At 42.5% G+C, this 22,999-nt stretch overlaps 1 protein-coding gene across 1 annotated transcript in view; it reads left to right on the forward strand.

The window, feature by feature from the left end:
* Window positions 1–22,999, forward strand: part of LOC126235077 (esterase FE4-like) — a 79,085-nt gene that overhangs the window by 50,291 nt on the left and 5,795 nt on the right. Inside the window, exon 6 of the mRNA XM_049943811.1 lies at window positions 8,968–9,119. Within this exon, the coding sequence (XP_049799768.1) occupies window positions 8,968–9,119 (152 nt within the window). The remainder of the gene's footprint in view (window positions 1–8,967; window positions 9,120–22,999) is intronic.

Here is a 22,999-nt window from a genome sequence, read left to right on the forward strand (position 1 = left end):
CAAAAGGTAACGCTGATTGATTTCCACGTCATTGTTTGAAAGCCAATCTTCAAATTTCGAAGCTATTGACTTACCTTCTAACTCTAAACTTATTTCAGCGTCGTGAAAGTTTAAAAATGCTTTATACTCAATCAAAAAATCTACACCTAATATTATCTCTGTCGACAATAATGGAACAATAAGAAAATTCATAATAGATCTGTGGCTTTGACAAAAGAATTCTAAGTTTGTTTGTTGGCTTACATCTACACTTTACCCAAAAATTACACCTTTTAATTTAATTTTACGTAAAGGAAATGTGGGGCAATCGTTCGATTTGTGACATTTAATAAAAGCTGTTTCACTAATTACTGAACGTGGATTGCCGGAGTCAAGTACTGCTGTAAATTTTGTCATTTGTTGTGATGTAAATTGAAGGATATGCAGTATTGTTCTGTTTCACGTCATGTTCCTGGAGTAAAATGTCCCTAATGTCTTCCATTTTCAAATAATTGATAGTCATGGTAACCACGTCGTCAGCCTCACAAGTACGTCGCTGATGGTCTCGATGTTGAGCGCCCATAAGCCCCCCCACAAGTACGTTTTGTAACTGCCTGCGGTGCGAGTCATTGTCTATTACCTCTCTGTTGTCGCGTGACGTTACTGTGATTTGGAGGTCGACTTTCTACAATTTCAACTTGTCGAGAGGGCCCTGCCCCATTTGAATCACGCCAATTCTGTTTAAATTCAGGTCTTTTGTCAAGACTATAGCGTCTGTCGTCTTGTCGGTAATTTCTGCAGTTTCTTTCCTGTCGATTAAGTTGTGGAGAATTTCTCCCGGAATCATAATTAGGAGGTGGACTGTTGAGTCTGAAGTCATTTTGTCTCCCTTGATAATAATTATTCTACCTCCCATATTGTCTATTTCTACGGTTGTCTCTGTCATACTCATTACCAGGGAAATGTGATCTGTCTCTGTAATTGTTGTTATTTTTCCAATGGTTGTCATAAGGGTGGGGTCTATTTTGATCACGATTTGTGTTATAACGGTAGACTTGTCGTGTACGGTTATTGTTTCTGTCGTCACGAAATTGTGATGAATATGACCTGTAATTGCTGTTGTTTTCCTGTTTTCGCATCATGCGATTGTCCGTGTCGATTTCCAGTTCTTGCAAAAGTCCCTGAAAAGCTTCGATATCATCTTTATAACGTCTAGCCAAAATGATATGTCTTAAGTGTTCACGCAATTTAACTAAGGAAATGCGAATAAGTTCCAAGGGTCTGTACGGGTTTGGCAAATACTGATTCTTGTGTAACGTATCTTCAAAATATTTTACTGGTCTAGAAAATTCAGACTGTTCGAAATGCTTCATCATTATAATACTGATTTTACTCAATCTTCTGTAGCCTGACATCAATATACAGAAAGGAAGGCATGATAAAAATCTCCTTCATTGTGACAGTCGCGAGTAACCGATCGCATTCTTACAGCTAGTACATTTTCTAAATAGCCACACATCAATTCTAATCTATGCTCTAATGACCAATTAGGAGGAAAATAATGAGAAAATTGACGAAGCCAAGCTTGTGGATGTACGTAATTACTAGAATTCATGACTGTTTTAAATTTACGCATTGTGATGAAGAGCCCATAGTCGAAATCATCGTGTTGGCGAGTCGCAAATTGGTCACTGTTACGTCGTGTCGACCGTTCCATCTCAAGGCTCGCTGCTCCCTGCCGACTCCGTTCAAGATCTCCTAAATACCATGTTTTATTACGGGTCACTTACCGTGTGACTTTTCCGTATTTCTAAATCCCTCCTCCCGTGTCGGAGCGCGTGTATCCTCTGAAATACGTAATTCTTGTATCACCTGTGCCATCTGATCTTGTACTACCCCCATTTCTTTTTTGTGATGCGTATTAATTTGTTTCTGACTCTGTTTAAATTTCCTAATTTTCTCGTACTTCTCTTTGTCAGTAAACGCTACCGGTCTTGTATCATTCAAATCTTCATTTACCTTCGTAGATAAATTTGTTAACTGATCCGAAAGTTCCGCTATTTTTTTCGATAGTGTGCTGATCTCCTCCGTGTGTTTTTCTGAGCCAAGTTTTAGAGCGTCCGATTGTTTCGTAATCGTATCTACTGTGTCCTTTTAGTTTTCCTGATTTTTCACAATTTGCTCAACCGTATCTGTAGACGCTACAGAGTCAAATTTGGCTTGCAAGGTATCGTGATTTTCATGTACAATGATCTGCAGTTCTTTTATTGCTGCTTCATGGTTCTGTAATGTGTCTTCACGCAGCAAAAAATAGACTGAAAATACTTACATATTTGTGTTTTTACGTCTTCAGAAATGTTTTGATATTTTAATTCGATTTTGTGTACCTCAGCTGTTAAATTTTCATATGTTTATTCAAGTGTTTGTTTAATTTCGTCGATTGGGTCTAACTTTTGGAGTTGTTGCTGTATTTGTTTCTGATTTTGTTCCATTGTGTCTAACTTTTGAAATTGTTGCTGTTTTGTTTCTGATTTTGTTCCCTTATGTCTAACTATTGAAGCTTTTGGTCTGTTTGGTCAAAATTTTTATTAATTGCAATAACAGTGCATTATTGACTGAAACATGATCCTTTGTGTTTTTCCTCAGTGCGTTTGCACTGGCAATATTCGTATTTTGAAAAGTAGAGTTTGTGTCATGATTTAATTGAAAAAAGTGTATTGATGCAAAACATGAATCTACGGCATTTGCAAGATATTGTTCTGTTGACTGATTGTTTCGATTTCTACCCCGTTATTTACTGTCTGGTCCATGACCCTATGCACTATTACCAAATTATTGTCTTGAACATTTGACAATTCGTTACTAGGTTGTGCTAACAAGCTACGCTCATCGTTACTGTCATTTCTCAATTTGCTTTGGAGCCTAGTCTTACGCTTTTAACTCGTCATGATTATCACATTACTTTACACAATAACACACATAAGCAACTTGAGTAGCTAAATTAAGAAGTAACTCCAAAATAGCACTGAAAATAATAAATATCTAATTATTTGCAAAGGCGACTGCGAGATACTGCATACCACAACTATTTTTCTCATGACAATACAGTAAAAAAATAAGAAACTACAACTACAAAGGAAATTCCATACATACAATTACGTGCCAGCAGTAAACAATAACTAATTTCTAATCATGCACTAATTATTCGAAATACAAGGAAATTAGAAGTAAAGTGACGTATTCTCGTCTAAGAGTCGACAGGTGAAACTAACTCTTTAAATATTTTTTTATTAAACACTGACCAACAGAATTTTCCCTGACAAAGACAACTCAAACTTAACCTATTCATTTATTACCCTCAATATTCAAGCCCAACGCAATCTGACTGCTATACATTGACAACATGACTTCCATAATTAACACAAAAGAATAGCCCTGACTTGCAAGAAATTACAACAATAATACAAATCCAAAAAACATTAAATAGAAGAAATATGAAACTACCTCCAACTCTGTTAATTGCCTAAACTCATTTCAATCACGAATCCGACAGTGGAAACCCCATACTTTTTCATAAGTCACTTACCTCACAGAAAATCTTTATAATAGGAACTACAGCAATTACAGCAAGTAGCAACAGCCAGCTTAATAAAAAGATTGTAACTACTACAGACTATAACTACTAGGAGGCGTATGGTTAGCAAAACAAATATTTTGTTTATGAGCAAATAATGTATTTAGAAAATTTTACCTCATTCATATGACGTCCAGTTACAGAAATTATATAGTTGTCCATAACTCCACTACCCAAACATTATCAACCATGCATCCATTATCATATCTTTCCAAGCATATTTTCTAATAAGAAATTTCATATAAGAAATTTCCTATAAGAAATTTCATCTCACTTTACATTGCGTGTCCTACCAACACAGTCTACTAAGGAAAGCATGTCCATTCACTTCTCTATCGACTCGCTAACTGCTAGTCCGTCCAACCAACAGAATCTCTTGCCGAGGACGCAGAGCGCTGTCAGTGATATTAACACAGTCTATAGCGCTGCCAACATACAAACAGGCTACTTACAGGGTGACAGGATACAAATTTCAGAATATCTCAGCAGTCAGCGTCAAATGCTCAGTGAAGAGGACGAAGATGTGGAGAACAAACGGAAAAATTCAAAGGCATCGTTCAATACGCCCTAGATAAGTAAGTTCCGAGTAAGGTTTTAAGGGATGGTAAAGATCCACCGAGGTTTAATAGCTGTGTCAGAAAAGAGCTACGCAAGCAAAGAGCACTTCATCTCAGATTCAAGTGAAGTAAAAACCTAACTGACAAACAAAAGCTGAACGAAGCGAAAATGAGCGTTAGGAAAGCAATGAGAGAAACGTTCAATGATTTTGAAAGTAAGACATTGTCAACCGAACTGAGTAAAAACCGTAAGAGATTTTTGTCGAATGTAAAATAAGTAAGTGGGTCAAAATCATCTATTCGTCAGCGACCACGCCGACACCGAAACGGGAGATGACAGAGAGAAGGCCGAAATACTGAATTCGCTCTTCCGAAATCATTTCACCTAGGAAGATCGTAACACTGTCCCTCCTTTCAATCGCCGTAAGAACAACGAAATGGCAGATATTGAGATAACCGATCGCGGAACTGAAAAGCAGCTACAATCGCTTAGTAGTAGAAAGGCTTCAGGACCAGATGAGATACCTATAAGATTCTATAAAGATTATGCGAAGGAACTTGCTCCCCTTCTAGCAGTAATTTATCGCTTGAACAACGAAAGGTACCTAACGTATGGGAAAAGAGCTGGTCATTCCCGTTTTTAAGAAAGGCCATAAGACAGATCCACACAATTATAGACCTATATCGTTGACGTCAGGTGAGAGAGCGTTACGGAGATGCCAAATAAACTACACTGGCGGACGTTACAAGAGAGGCGTTGTGCATCACAGAGAGATTTACGATTGAAATTTCGGGACAGCACTTTTCAGGAGGAGTCAGACAAGATATTACTTCCCCCCACATACATCTCGCGTATTGACCACAAGGAAAAAATTCGAGAAATTAGAGCCAATACAGAGGCTTACCGACAATCATTCTTCCCACGCTCTATTCGTGAGTGGAACAGGGTTGGAGGGATCAGATAGAGGTACCGAAAGTACCCTCCGCCACACACTATTAAGTGACTTGCGGAGTATGATGTAGATGTAGATATAGCTTTTTATTGTCTTTAGAACTATGTTGCTTATATCGTGTCAACGGATAAGACTTTCACAAAACAAAAAGACGACCCATCAATTACATGTATTTGTCTGCCCTCTTACAAAATTTGAAAGGATTTTTTCACGTAAAATAAAAATGAAATCAATTTTTTGAAAGCGAGTTGTCAATTTTATTCTAAGAACGCATTTTTTAATTTCATTCACTCTAAACCATTTCCGCGCATTCAGTTCACGCAACAATGAATTTTACATGCTAGGTGCCGGCCGGGGTGGCTGTGCGGTTCTAGGCGCTACAGTCTGGAACCGCGCGACCGCTACGGTCGCATGTTCGAATCCTGCCTCGGGCATGGATGTGTGTGATGTCCTTAGGTTAGTTAGGTTTAAGTAGTTCTAAGTTCTAGGGGACTGATGACCTCAGCAGTTAAGTCCCATAGTGCTCAGAGCCATTTGAACCATTTTTACATGCTAGGTCTAGCTCCACTTTAAACCATAGTATCTCGACAACGGATAAACATTATTGAATAAAACAATTTTTTGACTTTATTCGTTTATCTACCCTCGTGCTACAGTTTGAACCGAGTCATACACGTTTAGAGTACAGCAGTGGCGCGCTCCAGAAACGTCCCAAAGAAACAGTTTTTTTGAAAGTAAGATCCAAATGAATTTTTCAAACGATTTTCAAATTTCAAATGAAATTTTCAAACGATTAAAACTTATCTTCGACCAAGATCCAATACACCGGTGAACCAAATTTAAACCATCAGTCTCGCTTCAGTTCGGAGTTATTTAAGACAGTTTTTTTCTATTTTTCAGTTTTTTTTATATACTTCGCTAGCCACGAAGTTGTGTGTGGCGGAGGGCACTATTAGTTCTACAGTATTTATTCAAAAAATGGTTAATAAAATACAAAACAGGGATCAAAATATACAAACGTTTGAGATACTATTTGCCACATAACAGATCAGTGTAAAACAAAAAGGGTCGACGGCAGTTTGTTGCATAGATGTTTCTATAGTCCACAGTGAAAACCAAACTGCGAAAATTTAAAAATTCGTTGGATGATGTAGTGAAAATTCCTAAAAACAGGTTACCCGTCATATCTTTATGTCTTTTGCTTCGTGACAATAATCCCCGTAATGGACTCTTGTCGCTGCGAACCAGTCGCATCCCGACGTGATCCCACTTAGGTACATCGGACAATTCACTGGGTCACCTATTTCCTGCCTGTGCTTCCTGTTGGAGTTAGCCAGTTCTTAGCATTTTTTTTTTCATTTCCCCGCAGGTGATTTCTCTCAGAGCTCCGAGAATGTACTATGACCAGCCTGAAATTACAGACAAATAGTTAGCCGCCTTAACTGAGACGCTGTAGACGGTCTAGAATCAGTGCAAGGCGGACATGTGGACCTCCACTGCTAGCGTAAGTCATGGCAGTGAAGTGATGTATGTGTCAATCTACTGAGTGACATCACCACAGTGTGATGGGTGGACGTGAAGACGTGACACAATGGCAGTAAGGAACTACAGTGCTTGGAGAAAACCGTGATCACACCCAGATTTATTGACGTATCAACATGGCTTGCCGAACGCGTCTTCGAGGATTGATCTACCACTCGCAGAAAGATCCTAACCGACAGCGACTGGAGTCGAGTGTGCCGTCCTGTCAACGACAGTCGGCTTCGAACCAGACAGGAAGTGCTGCTGTCCGTGGATTCGCATCCAACGCAGCAATTTTACGACCAAACATTACGAAGGGAACCGTGTGCAAACATTTAGAGTCTGGTCATTGGCCACACAGCACGTAAAGCCGCACGTCTTCAGTAACCAAAACAACACAGAAACCGGACACTACGTGACTGGAGGCGCATAGTGAGGTCAAATGAGTCGTGATTTTGTCTGTTTTCAAATGATGCAAGGCGTCAACTGACGTACCATGATTTGTGCTGCAAATTCAGAACCATGAATGTGGACCAGCATTGTTTGGTTCAGTGTTGTCAGTGTTCCTTTCTTCTACACCTTTATGAGTATGATGTGACCACTCTCACCTTCCAGATTACAGCTGTGTTTACTTGACTGTATGAATTCATTCCCCGCTAAATCACTGTACCGTAATCCCAAAGAAAATGTCTGAGACTAGTTGGAACAGAGGATGAAACATAGAAATCAACATCCCTGTAGCTATGTAGCTGTACGGGATATAATGCTAATATCAATAAGTGGCTTCAGCTGGGTATGGTATACCTGGAGAAAGTTATGGGCTGTCTGCCTCGACGAAGTGAGGTCATTATCAGCGCTAGAGTTAGTTATATACGGTACTAGCGTAATGACTCGTGGAGGTGACCAATGTTTTGTCTGGTTGTCCTTCGGTTTGCTTCCTTGCGTCGTAGACAATATATATAAATGACCTAGTAGATATTGTCGGAAGTTCCATGCGGCTTTTCGCGGACGATGCTGTAGTATACAGAGAAGTTGCAGCATTAGAAAATTGTAGCGAAATGTAGGAAGATCTACAGAGGATAGGCACTTGGTGCAGGGAGTGGCAACTGACCCTTAACATAGACAATTGCGAATACATAGAAAGAAGGAACCTTTATTGTATGATTATATGATAGCGGAACAAACACTGGTAGCAGTTACTTCTGTAAAATATCTGGGAGTATGCGTGCGGAACGATTTGAAGTGGAATGATCATATAAACTTCATTGTTGGTAAGGCGGGTACCAGGTTGAGATTCATTGGGAGAGTCCTTAGAAAATGTAGTCCATCAACAAAGGAGGTGGCTTACAAAACGCTCGTTCGACCTATACTTGAGTATTGCTCATCAGTGTGGGGTCCGTAACAGATCGGGTTGACGGAGGAGATAAAGAAGATCCAAAGAAGAGCGGCGCGTTTCGTCACAGGGTTATTTGATAAGCGTGATAGCATTACGGAGATGTTTAGCAAACTCAAGTGGCAGACTGCAAGAGAGGCGCTCTGCATCGCGGTGTAGCTTGCTGTCCAGGTTTCGAGAGGGTGCGTTTCTGGATGAGGTATCGAATATATTGCTTCCTCCTACTTATACCTCCCGAGGAGATCACGAATGTAAAATTAGAGAGATTCAAAGCGCGCACGGAGGCTTTCCGGCAGTCGTTCTTCCCGCGAACCATACGCGACTGGAACAGGAAAGGGAGGTGATGATGGTGGCACGTAAAGTGCCCTCCGCCACACACCGTTGGGTGGCTTGGGGAGTATAAATGGAGATGTAGATGTAGATGTAGAAGTAGATGTAGATAATGTAAAATGATTGTATGTACTTGATGTTGTCCAAATTGTAGGCGATCTGGATCAATACGAAAACAGAAGTAAAAAATTTTCAAACAGTCACGTCCGCTTTTGTAAAGCATTTATTTAGATTACCGGTTTCGGCAAACTATGTTGCTACCTTCGGATCTCGTGCATTACACTTCAAGAACATGTAATGCGTAGTATATCTGTATGTCATAAGTAAAACTACCATTATATAAAATATCATGCGTAGAGCATAAAGTAAACATGCTCATGTTCGTATAACAACTGAATGAAGAATCATCTGCCTCCAGACGCCTGACATGTGACAGATGCCCACTCTGACTACTCACATTTTCCATCTTTAACTGTTGCAGCTCGACTACCTCACGCAATTGGTGAGCTGTCCTTATATTCATCACAGACAGTACCTCTTCTCTCCGTTAACCTTTCCTTTGAGGGTGGCAGCTGGCTAGTGTTTATTGTGTGGGGGCAGGCTTGTTCGACCGCGCGCTGTGCATGAGCGGCTCGGCGCTGTGCTCGTGGGCGACGCCGCCCCACCCCGAACAGCGTGCGCTGCGTCTGCTGAGGGCGGCGGGGCTGCCCGCACACCTCAACCCCGGAGCCGGCAGCGACGCCGCCGCTGTGGCCGCCTTCCTCGCGGGCCCCGGCGCCGCCCCAGACGTTCTGGTGCCGCGTTACTACGACGCACTGGACCCACAGGTGTGGCGCCTCTCTCCCTCTGCCGCTTTATTAAAGACTGTATCCGAGCTACTTGTATTTGCTTTTCGAGGCTGTCTCACAGACATCGGGCACTGCTTTACCCATATGTATCTGTGAAAGAAAGCTAAACAGCTGTTCGAAAACATTTAGGGATTGCCGCCGGTCGTCGTAAACTTCATTCCACGATATTTCAACTTGACACCTGCCAGTCATCTTCAGCTGAGCCATCGAAGACTGACGAAGACTTTTTTTTTCTTTACTGTAATTTCTTTCCACTGCCCCATATGGAAACTTGTACATAAAAAGGGTGGACAAAGGGGGCTATAAAAACACAATAATGGGGTTAATGGAAGTTAAAATAGACACTAACATAGGGACACTCATTGGAAGACAGTTAAAAAAGTCGACTTATAGTTAAAATAACACAGTTGCAGATCTGTGGGACACTTAAAAATACACTGGAGTGACACACACAAGTTAAAAGTCAATCACAGTATAAAAACACACAGAGCGAGAGACACTTAAAAAAACCACTGTACATCTACATCTACATCCATATTCCGCAAGCCACCTGACGGTGTGTGGCGGAGGGTACCTTGAGTACCTCTATCGGTTCTCCCTTCTATTCCAGTCTCGTATTGTTCGTGGAAAGAAGGATTGTCGGTATGCTTCTGTGTGGGCCCTAATCGCTCTCATTTTATCCTCATGGTCTCTTCGCGAGATATACGTAGGAGGGAGCAATATACTGCTTGACTCTTCGGTGAACCTATGTTCACGAAACTTCAACAAAAGCCCGAACCGATCTACTGAGCGTCTCTCCTGCAGAGTCTTCCACTGGAGGTTATCTATCATCTCCATAACGCTTTCGCGATTACTAAATGATCCTGTAACGAAGCGCGCTGCTCTCCGTTGGATCTTCTCTGTCTCTTCTATCAACCCTATCTGGTACGGATCCCACACTGCTGAGCAGTATTCAAGCAGCGGGCGAACAAGCGTACTGTAACATACTTCCTTTGTTTTCGGATTGCATTTCCTTAGGATTCTTCCAATGAGTCTCAGTCTGGCATCTGTTTTACCGACGATCAACTTTATATGATCATTCCATTTTAAATCACTCCTAATGCGTACTCCCTGATAATTTATGGCATTAACTGCTTCCACCTGCTGACCTGCTATATCGTAGCTAAATGATAAGGGATCTTTCTTTCTATGTATTCGCAGCACATTACACCTGTCTACATTGAGATTCAATTGCCATTCCGTGCACCATACGTCAATTCGCTGCAGATCCTCCTGCATTTCAGTACAATTGTTACAACCTCCTGTTATACCACTGCATCATCCGCAAAAAGCCTCAGTGAACTTCCGATGTCATCCACAAGGTCATTTATGTATATTGTGAATAGCAACGGTCCTATGACACTCCCCTGCGGCACGCCTCAAATCACTCTTACTTCGGAAGACTTCTCTCCACTGAGAATGACATGCTGCGTTCTGTTATCTAGGAACTCTTCAATCCAATCACACAATTGGTCTGATAGTCCATATGCTCTTACTTTGTTCATTCAACGACTGTGGGGAACTGTATCGAACGCCTTGCGAAAGTCAAGAAACACGGCATCTACCTGGGAACCCGTGTCTACGGCCCTCTGAGTCTCGTGGACGAATAGCGCGAGCTGGGTTTCACACGATCGTCTTTTTCGAAACCCATGCTGGTTCCTACAGAATAGATTCCTAGTCTCCAAAAAAGTCATTATACTCGAATATAATACGTGTTCCAAAATTCTACAACTGATCGACGTTAGAGATATAGGTCTATAGTTCTGCACATCTGTTCGAGGATGACCTGTTCCTTTTTCCAATCCTTTGGAACGCTACGCTCTTCTAGAGACCTACGGTACACCGCTGCAAGAAGGGGTGCAAGTTCCTTCGCATACTCTGTGTACAATCGAACTGGTATCCCATCAGGTCCAGCGGCCTTTCCTCTTTTGTGCGATTTTAATTGTTTCTCTATCCCTCTGTCATCTATTTCGATATCTACCATTTTGTGATCTGTGCGACAATCTAGAGAAGGAACTACAGGGCAGTCTTCCTCTGTGAAACAGCTTTGGAAAAAGACATTTAGTATTTCGGCCTTTAGTCTATCATCCTCTATTTCAGTACCATTTTGGTCACAGAGTGTGTGGACATTTTGTTTTGAACCACCTATCGCTTTGACATAAGACCAAAATTTCTTAGGATTTTCTGCCAAGTCAGTACATAGAACTTTACTTTCTAATTCATTGAACGCCTCTCGCATAGCCCTCCTCACACTACTACTGTAAGCGACGAAGCACTCACGAAGAATAAAAAACCACTGGTAGGGACGTGCCGAGGGATGGAGGACCTGAGAGGTGGGAAAAAGAGGGGAGAAGAAGGTGCAGTGGAGAAGGGAAGTTTGAAGGGGGTGGGAGGAGAAGAAGAAAAGGGGGGTCGGGGGCGCACCAAGAAGCAGGAGAGAGGTGGGGCGGGAGGTGGAAAGCAAGTCAGGAGGGAGCACACAGACACGGAGGGCGGGTATGGGAAACGGAGGGGGGCGTAGGAGGAAGGAAAACCGCTCAGTGGAATGGAAGAGGAAGGGAGGGGGAGCCCTGAGGAGTAGGAGGGGGGAGATGGAGCTAGAGTTGGTAGGAAGGGAGGAGATCAGGGTGAAGCTCATCATCTGGGAGGGATAGGTGCTGGAAGTTGCTATGGGAAAAGAGGTGGTGATGGAGAGATGGCAGGACACAACGGTAAAGGCGCGGCAACGGGCTGGAGGAAGAGAGGAGTGAAGAAACCAGGGGGTGGGGGACATCGAGTCGGCGGACGATGTACAGGGTGCAGTTGTGTTCGAGGAGACGAAGACATTCTGCACTCGTCTTATATAGCTCGCTGATAGTACTACTGCACATGTGTCAGAGTCTTGATAACAGAAGGACCACACCACCTGGCGGCATCGCCCTCGCAGGTGGACCTGCTACGATCAGCTGTCTTCGGCGTTGCCGCTCGCCTCAGTTATCAGAGTATTCTGGAGTCTTCATCTGGGGCAAATCTCGGAGATGACGGGATTCCACGCATTATCGAGCTGGTAGCTGCAGTCACAGTTCATTAGATTTTCGGCGTTTTTTCTTTTTCGTACTATATTGAATGTCCATTGGAGGTACAATGTTCCGCAATTGCAGACTTGCTGGGTTGCAGAAGGCGAGTGCAACGTTTATGTTTTGTGCAACGTTCTTCCACTGTGCGAGTTATTTGTCCTATATAGCGCAAACCACACTGGCAAATTATTTTTAAATTCTTGCCTTCCACAACAACAAATTATCCTTCACTGGTCCCAGCAGGTCCGTAATCCTTAGATGGTGGGTGGAAAATCTTTTTCGCCTGAGAATTATTTAGGATTCTTGCCATTTTTAAGGAAATATTTCCAGTGACGTTCTCATGTTTATCTATTTTCCGGTTCTTGGTTTAAGCTGAGAATGCCCTGTTAATTTGCCGGGTCGAGTATCCATTGTCTCTCAACACTGTTCTTAAATGTGCAAGCTCCTTAGGTAAACTATCTGCATCTGACATTTTATGGACCCTGTGTACCAGGGTTTTAAGCACACTGTTGGTTTGGTATGGGTGATGGCAACCTGAGGAGAGCAAGTACAAATAAGTGTGAGTGGACTTGCGGGAAACAGGATGTCCCACAGAGCCCTCACTATTCTGTCTAACCAAAATATCCAGAAATGGGAGACAACCATCTTTATCTAATTCCATAGGAAATCGAATGTTCTCATGAATGGAGTTAAGATGATGTACAAACTCCTTTAACTTATCTTCTCCGTGGGACCACATGACGAAAGTATCATCCACTACCTCCAAAAAAACAGTTGGTTAAGAAACCACTGATTCAAGTGCTCTTCCATCAAAATCCTCCATAAAGAAGTTAGCCACTAGGGGAGACAAGGGGCTGCCCATGACGATGCCGTCAGTCTTTTCAAAATATTCTTGGTTAAAAATAAAGTAGTTAATCTATAAAATCCGAACTACTTAGATGGAGAGCCCCAATGCTGTTGATAAAATCGACAGAGTTCCGTGTATGATGGTGACATTTGCCAACCAATGGTCTCAGTAAGAAAACCGGATGTTTGGCTAAATCATATGTGGGTGCATCAATATTACTCACTATAGGCTGTAAAGAAAGACCTTCATTCTGCACATTAGGAAGAACATACAGTCTTGGCCGTCCACTGCCATGTGGTCTTAATCGCTTCCTTCGTCTCGAATAACAAATTCTCTGCATCACAATAACATGACTCACTTTCTCCATTATCTTCCGTGCAGTGACCGTCTTAAAATGTGACACTCTGGAAAATTTTCGTATTATGCAATGGTCCCGACATCTCATTAAAAAACTTTTAGACCTTAAAAGTTTTGCTCAGTTACCACGTAGCTTGTCGAAACAGCTCACCTGAAGATGACCCGCAGGTGTCCAGTTGCAATGTCGTGAAACGAAGTTTACGACGACCGGCTGTAATCTCGAAATCTCTGGGCGTGGTGAATTTGCATATCAATTTGATATCAAAATTGCACCTGTGCCCCCATATCCCTACTATTAACTTGCTGTCAAGACACATAACACGTGATAGAAATGTATTTTAATAATAGACCAACAATAGCAATCAAATTTGAAAATGATGTTTTAATACAATAGCAGTAATACTTATTTGATTATGTAATTGGTAAGTTCATCGCCTTAGTACATCTACCAACAAACTAAAATTATGAGAAAATATCAGTAAAGCATTCGACTAAGAATTTTAGGTACGTTTGTCATGCAACAATTTTTACTACCTCAAATCTTATGCGATATAAAATAGAAGTGTGCACTCACCATTAGTAGCATTTCATGCAGACTATGGCAATGCGAGAGAAAAGAACGACTTACCAGGGAAAAAATATTCGAATGGGACAGAAATCGGCGATGTGATTTACACGCACAGACAAATTATTCCAGTTTCAGAAGAATTAGATCATTTATTCAAGAGAGAGAGCTTTACAACTTGTCAAAAGCAGTAACGCGATGGTCTACCTCTCGCCCTTGTGCAAGCTGTTATTCAGGTTGTCGGCTTGGCACTGATTCATAGATTTGTTGGATGTCCTTCTGAGGCATATCGTGCCAAACTCTGTCCAATCTGCACGTTATATCGCCAAAATACCGAGCTGGTTGGAGGGCCCTGGCCACAATATTTACTTTTTCAAATGGGGAGAGATCCGGCAACCATGCGGAGCCAACTCCAATGATCGTGTTCGTAGGCAAGCAACCGATGACATGATGTATCCGTTTCTTGTCAACGACTGCATCGTTCTGTCTCACTAAGGCCAACGAGAAAAAGTTGAACGTAGGTGGGGATAAGGTTATGAACGTGTAATGTCTCTTGCAGCGGTCTCCTCGCGATATTTTCAGAAATTTTATAAATTATATAACTCAGTACATATCTCGAAATATCTCTTCTTATCTTACCGATTAGCAATGAAAAGTAGTTTCAAGCCCAATTATTCCTTGGAGCGTCCATTTACTCCATGGAATAGCTTCTCTGCTATCTATGTTTTCTCTTATGAAAAGAATGAAGGAATGCTTGCCGATTAGTCGTGAAAGAAGGAGGATGTATATGTATGTGTTCCTGAGCTAGTCGCCATCTTGATAAGATTCTGTATGAGAAGGAATTTAATACATGAACTAAACTAAAGTAAGTGTGTTCGCGTATTATTTAACTGATTATTTTTGACAGTGTCTGCTTACTACGCTGTGTTGCACGGGATCAGTGGGGAACGTCTGATTTACACTGGACGAACCTGCCATTTTGTATGCTCAAGATGTCCAGTTACTTCAAATAAATAAGCTAACACGGTCTTACCAGCAGATCTCCGGTCTTCCCCATGTGATCACCGAAAGTTAATAATTATTACAAATGTTTTCAGGAGATCGACTGACAATTTTCGTCGCACCGAGACTTCGAAATGGCTTCACTGCCTTATGGTATTTAAGTTAAGCTCAATTTAATCAGGATAGAACAGTATTGAACTGTGTGAATATGATAAGCCTGCTTTGTGAATGCAAATTCCCTTGACATATGCATGTTTTTACTATCCTGATCAGTGAAGCTAAATCAGGCCGGTGTGAGAGAGTTTTTTAAATTTTAGATCCCACAAAAAGAAATATTAAAAACGATTTAGTATCGTGAGGACGCCACTCTCTTCAGAAGAACAGGTAGGCTGGCATAGGACCAAACAACCTTCCGATCTGTCCCAAGCGACAGGGGCTCTGCTGAGGAAGCACCATTTGGAAGCGTCTAGCGGAATAATAGCATTTTTACAGATAGATGTGACTGGGAAAGAATATCAACCCCCCCCCCCCCCAATAACTGACATCAATAAGAAATTTCTTAATATACTTTTATTATTTATTCTACCAGCATCTATAGGAGGCGCTAAGCTCGTAGGTAAGAGACGGTCAAAAAGGCTAGCCATCTGTAAGTGACTGGGGGACGCGAAGACACGTTAAAACAGTTCGTTGGAAAAATAAAGCAGAAACCTTGATCTGACCATCAGGGAGATCCAAACTTCGCATCAGCTGGGGTCTCACCATAACCTCACAGCGCACCCGAAAAATAGAGTTTCGCCAAATAATCTCGCCGGATAATTATTGTAATTTACGGGATATCGCTGCAGGAAGGGGAAAAATTTGGGTAACAAAATATGCTTTCTCTCAGCACTTAAGTTTCCAAGGTACGAACCTTAAGAAGTAACGAAAGGAAGCAACGCTCGTGTTCAAGGATTGCTCCTTCAATCCTGTCCGTAATGGACTTCCAGTTTAACGTAGTTATCTTCATCGGACAATAGTTAATAATAACACCCAACGATCGATGAAGGGTGACTGCCACAGACCATGAAACCTCAGCTACGAGAAATCCCCGTAAATTGAGTAATCGACACTTCCTGTCATTAATCTGTGCTCCCGTAAGACGAGAATATGCATCCAAAAGCTCCTTGAGCACTGGTATGTCGTCATGAGTACGAAGAAATAACATATCGTCATCGTCATACGCGCGAACGCTGAACCTCTCTCCCAGTAACAACCAGCCAGCCAATCGAGCAGCTATGGACTGCAATAAGTGATCCACAAATAGCACTGATAACTAATTATATACAGGAGGCCCCAGCAGGATACCCCGACACACTTTTATGGGAGAGGGCAGGAGGGGGAGGGGGGGGGTGGTAAGACGACGATTCACGTGAATAGACTTCCTCAAACCAGTCATTAGAGAGTTGAAGATCCGTCGTGCAGGATTATTGAGACCAGCAGCCGTTAATACAAGCAACAGAAAATCATGACTGACTTGGTCAAACGCATTATTAAAATCAACAAAAGTAGAGATACCGACACAGGAACAGTCTAAGCAGTCGAGATGATATTACGACATTCAGCAACAGGAGTCACAAGAGTACGACCCAGAAGACAACTCTGATAATTTCAGCAAGTAAAACCGACAAACAGCTGTTTGTCACCCGCGCTACTATTTTTTAATCAAAATCGAGTAGCTTTATCGATGGACCTGATTCACGGACAGATGTCCCGTCTTTTTGAGAAGTAAAACAGTTTTTCCGACCTTAAAAAGGTGGGACGTGTACCCCTTGCACCAGTTCATTCACCATAGATGTCATCGTATCTCGTATCAGAGGCCAAAACGAAACATAAAATTCTTTGGGTAGCCCATCCAAACCCGGCATTTGCGGGAAGGAGAGCGAATTACCTCAGATACCTCATCACAGTGAAAAGCTGCCAAAAGCTCCTCATGGAGAGCTGGCGTAACAGCACTATCGATGAAGGAAGTAAAATTGGCACCATCTGGTGCTAATCCAGTCTAAAGATCGACAAAATACTGGGGGAGTTCACGCATTATATCGCGTTGGGATGACCACTCACGTCCATCTAAAACACGAATGACAGTGAGACACGTCCTCTGAAATAGCGTACGAAGCCAAATTAGATGATACAGAGACGTGAAGTCATCCTGGAGAATCGAACATAGCTGGGAAAGCAAAGGAAGACAATCTAATTCTAGTCTTTTGAGTTCCAGGAATTTCACCATCACGCGGTGAACTTCCTCAACTTTTAAAGGAACGCCTGGATCACTGTATAAAGAGCACGAAGGACAGCATAATGAAATTCACGAGTCCTCCTCATTTCATCCGCTTTACCAGTGCTAAAATGCATGAGTGCAAGTGCGAAGCCGAGGTTTGGGAAAAGGCAACCCGTCACTCCATAACTGAGGAACAACGCTCTTGGGAACGGCTTGTCCGCACCCGCACGTCAGCGGTCATACGTAGGACCAGATCCAGATGGAGCACTAAGAAAAATGAAGGCGAGATCTAAAAAATGACACCCCATACCCGACCGTCATCCAGCGTTTCGAAGTCCGTCAACGGAATACCATTCCCATAAAGCACGGCCATGCCAGTAGAACTTTGCGGTGCAACATTAAAAAACATATAATACTTAGGGAGACAAAAAACATCAAATAATACTTCTTGCAAACACAGAACATTAGCTTGGGAATCATAAATAAACTATCGTAACGCAGCAAGCCGTAATGAGGAGCTTATCCTATTAACAAAAAAAATGTATGTGAAAACTTATGGGACTTAACTTCTAAGGTCATCAGTCCCTAAGCTTACACACTACTTAACCTAAATTATCCTAAGGACAAACACACACACCCATGCCCGAGGGAGGACTCGAACCTCCGACGGGACCGGCCGCACAGTCCATGACTGCAGCGCCCCAGACCGCTCGGCTAATCCCGCGCGGCTATCCTATTAACATTTGGGTAGTTAACACGTGTAAGCCATGACAGTAGAACTAGGAAAGAATTTACGCATCACGTCCTTCTCTCCACAACGCCGGCAGACGGTGGAGACGAAGGTACAGGACCTGAATTCTCCCCACCGGAAGATGTAGAGCCCATGCTTTGTTTCTTTCGGCACGACGCTACACGCTCAGGTTGCAAACGTTGCTCCACATTATTCCGCGACAACATAGCTTCTTGGCGCGGAAGGGTAGGGGGCTCATCAAGGTTCCCTGCCTCGTGAGTATTCAAAGCGTCAACCACTGGAAGAAGCATCTTCTCGGAGAGGTAAGACTGTGGATGGATGACATCAAAATCTTCAACATCGTGAGTCCTCCAGTGTTTAAATTGTGCCATCGGTGCCGGCGTCTTAACGGCAGCAGAACTGCATCTGAATTTCCCGATAACGGCGGAAAGTCACGTGGAGTGGGGCACAATGTCTCCCCAACTTCCTCTAAAGTTGTAGAAATACTAGCAGCAGACTGCGAAGACACTAATTCAGGTAATGTCAACGGACGACGTTTTACATAGGGCGACTTTAAGACCGTAAAACGTCGCAGACAATTGTATCTGAGATGGCCAGTTTCATTACAAAAGAAACAGGTTCCTTCTTGCCTTGCATACGTAAAATAAATCTGGTAACCACAAAGCCAGCCGGAGTGGCCGATCGGTTCTAGGCGCTACAGTCTGGAACTGCGCGACCTCTACGGTCGCTGGTTCGAATCCTGCCTCGGGCATGGATGTGTTTGGTGTCCTTAGGTTAGTTAGGTTTAAGTAGTTCTAAGTTCTAGGGGACTGATTACCTCAGAAGTTAAGTCCCATAGTGCTCAGAGCCATTTGAACCATTTTGGTAACCACAAGCATTCAGACGTGAGGAAATATTCTTCTGAACATACATTTCTACGGTTCGGATATCAATGTAGTACTGAAAGCGATGTTGAGCAGTCCAGCGTTTCCGCCTGTTACGCCGAACAGCTCCATGAGGAAGCAAAGTCGCCTTAAGAAATGGATCGTTCACTTCGGGTGGAACTCTAACCGGAATATTCTCGATAGCCACATTTGCAAGAAGGACTGGACCAATGTAACCATCACGATGTTTAAACATCAACTCAGAACCATCCGAGAGAGAAACCTGTCTACTTGCAAGGGATCTTGGAACTTCATAAAAATGCATAAAAATGAGACACAAAACAAGCAATGTCTACCTGACTGGATGTATTTCGAATCATATCACCCAGTTTCTAGAGATCCCGGTTGAACTAGACGCGTACTCTTGTCAAAACTGAAACGAATGGTACTCCGACGATGAATACTCTTGGGAGACTCGACATACACCTTGACACGGGCAAAGTACGCCGCCGGCAGAGAACAAACCAACAAAAATCTCCACTACGCAAGAACGATGTGACACTGGCCGATACGTACACAAGACTCAGTACACACAAGTTCGACACACGCGGCGCTGCTGTATAAGAGGAAGTAGGAACAACCTGCTCGCTCGACGCCAAAGGCGGAACTATCTATGGAAGAGGACACACTATGGATGGCACTGTGACACGAGTCGGTCGGAGGTTGGTAAGGCCAGTGTGGTGCACTTGGCTCCGTCGATCACCTTTCATGGCTATGCAGAGGGGACGCGACGTCCGTTAGTCAAACACATGTGGTGAGTGGTGTAACTAGGTATTAGGTTCACTGATCCACTTCAGTATCACGACCTTCCCCCCGCCCTCTCCTCTCCCCTCACTTCCATCGCCATCTCCCCATTTTTATTTAATCTTAATCTTTGCTCGGCATTTTATTCATTTATTGAGATCAACACAACTTAAGTAGGCTGTTTAGGTTTTTATGTTGGTAACGCCACGTAGCACTCTGTATGAAAATCACTGGCTGTGCTGAGTGCAGTCTGTGGCTGGTTGGCATTGTTGTAACATTCGCTATTGTAGTGTTGGGCAGTCGGATGTGAACAGCGCGTAGCGTTGCGCAGTTGGAGGTGAGCCGCCACCAGTGGTGCATGTGGGGAGAGATGTGGCGGAGTTTTGAGAGCGGATGATCTGGACGTGTGTCCATCAGAGACAGTACATTTGTAAGACTGGATGTCATGAATTGATATATATATATATATTATGACTTTTGAACACTATTAAGGTAAATACATTGTTTGTTCTCTATCAAAATCTTTCATTTGCTAACTATGCCTATCAGTAGTTAGTGATTTCAGTAGTTAGAATCTTTTATTTAGCTGGCAGTATTGCCGCTCGCTGTATTGCAGTAGTTCGAGTAACGAAGATTTTTGTGAGGTAAGTGATTCATGAATGGTATAGGTTATTGTTAGTCAGGGCCATTCTTTTGTAGGGATTACTGAAAGTCAGATTGCGTTGTGCTAAAAATATTGTGTGTCAGTTTATTGATGATCTGAATAAGTAAAGAGAGAAATGCCTGTGCACGTTCAGTTTTGCTCAGCTGTTTGAAAAGCAAATAAAGTAAGGGGTTTACCAGCACAGTAATTCATAAATTTTTCTAAGGGGAGGTTTCAAACTTTACAATTCAGTAAAAGGTATACTTGTTACGTTTGTTCATTTTTATGATACAATTCAAAAGATGAAAACGCAGGGGCCAAATTCGTATATCTCCCAACAACATCACGGTTCCTATTTCGTTGTTTCATTTCCGACTAATTGAAACCAGTAACAAACAAAACAACAAACGGAAGATGTACTCGTTAGAGTTTTGCTGCGTTTAGTCACTTGGCTAAACCAGAGGGGCGTCATTTACTAGCCGGAAACAAGATTCCATATCAGTGTCTAGCCACAAAATTCGGGCGCCATAAACGGCATGTCTTGTAGTAAAACGGGCCCCTTTTGCTTATGAAATAATGATAAAGACTATAATTTATCGTCTTACAACCGTGCGCAGTCCCACTGTAACCACAACTTCATCTGACAGTTCGTTAAATTCGTAAACATCTTCAGAAAAGAATGGAAAATTCTTTTCTATAGCCACTTTTGCAAATTATCGTAATCCAGTTATCGATTTTGTTCGTCGCGCAGACAACCAGCAATACTGTTTAAGTGGACATTCAACTATACCGACGAATCGTTGGTTTGTGTGCTATCAGTTATACTTGAAATTCATATTTTCCGACATTAATAGACAATAGGATTATTTTCAAGGTAACAGAAGTATAGAATTATTAACGGCAAAAATAGTTTGTGTCTCTTTCCCGTCCGTGAAACACAAAACATCATTTTGTAAATACTCGTCGTAAAACCAAAGACGTGCTTCTGACTTCTGGCACTTTTCGACATTAAACAACTTTTCGTGTGCCTCTGCCATTTGGTTTAGTAGTAACGTCGAAAATTATCTTCTTCTTGGCTATATAAGGTAAGATCATGAATCAGTTATTATTAATTAGGAGGGTTGTCCAGAAAGTAAGTTCCGATCGGTCTCGAAATGGAAACCACAGTGAAAACCAGAAACGTTTTATTTGCAACAGTTAGGTACACCTTCAACCTACTTCTCTACATAGTCGCCGCTCCAACTTCGAGTGTTGTCGTAGTGTTGTATCAACTTTCCAATAACCTCGTCATAGAAAGCAGCCGCCTACGCTTTCGGCCAGTTATCTGCACTGGTCTGGAGCTCGTTGTCTGTGGAAAAATTTTGTCTTCATAGCCAGCGGTTCTTATGAGCACAGATGAGACTCAGGGGGAGCCAATTACGGACTGTATTGTGGGTGGTCAAACACTTTTCATTGGAAACGCTGCAGAAGCGTCTTCATTGCCCCTGCAGTGTGCAGCCGAGAATTGGCATAAAGAAGGGACTGCTCGACATTTGTGTTGTGTGGGCTGCATGACACAGGCGAAATCTCTAACCAGGCCCTCATACTTGGAGGGAGACGCTATTCCCTACGCATCTTTACGTGCTCATTGATCACGCAAAACTGAAGAGAGCGACGCGACACGATTGACGGGCATACTAGAGACTCTGGCCAACACATCTGTGCAAAGCTTTACCGGATTTTCCCAGTCGTTTCCACTTCGCAACTGATCGGAACTTACTTTCAGGACAACCCTCGTATTTTTCATAAACAGTGAAACTGAATTTTCACCAGCGATATTCAAACATAGGAGACGTAATAAAGTGTTGACTCATTCCACACCAATGAACTTCTCTCTAGAATTGCCAAGAAGTGATTGGATACATTTAAAAAAAGCCTATTTCTGAATACTGATTCGTTTATTTCATTCCAAGATCATAATCTTCCAAGGAAATGTGGTATAACTTCAGGTCTGGAGATTATATTCCGTGTGCCACACAAAGTAAAGTATTCAGCACTCGCAAGTTTTGCGCGACGTAAATTTAACTAGTTGATGATAGCGGGCACGGCAATATTGAGGATTGTCCTGGCAGCGGCAGGCCTCGTACTGCACACACTCCAGACAACGTGCAGAGAGATAACGAATTGATAACTGCTTACAGACGCATCACAGTGAACGAATTGTCACGCTACGTCGGGATAGGGGAACGAAGTGTTTGCAGAATATTGAAATTGTTGGCGTTAAAAAAGGTTTGTGCCAGGTGGGTTCCCAGGATGTTGACAGTGGTTCACAAAGAAACAAGAAAAACGGTATCCAGCGAACTTTTGGACCAGTACGAGAGTGGTGGAGATAAATGTCTTGGAAGAATTGCGACAGGTTATGAAACATGGCTCCATCATCTTTCACCAGAGACGAAGAGGCAATCCATGGAGTGGCATCATGCAAATTCACGCAAGAAGAAAATTCAAAACCACACCCTCTGCTGGAAAAGTTACGGGTATCGTGTTTTTCGATTCCGAAGGAGTCATGCTTGTAGACATCGTGAAAAGTGGAACCACCGTAAATTCTGATGCATATGTGA

Source organism: Schistocerca nitens, chromosome 2 (assembly GCF_023898315.1).
Source record: "Schistocerca nitens isolate TAMUIC-IGC-003100 chromosome 2, iqSchNite1.1, whole genome shotgun sequence".
In the NCBI taxonomy this organism is placed as follows: Eukaryota; Metazoa; Arthropoda; class Insecta; order Orthoptera; family Acrididae; genus Schistocerca; species Schistocerca nitens.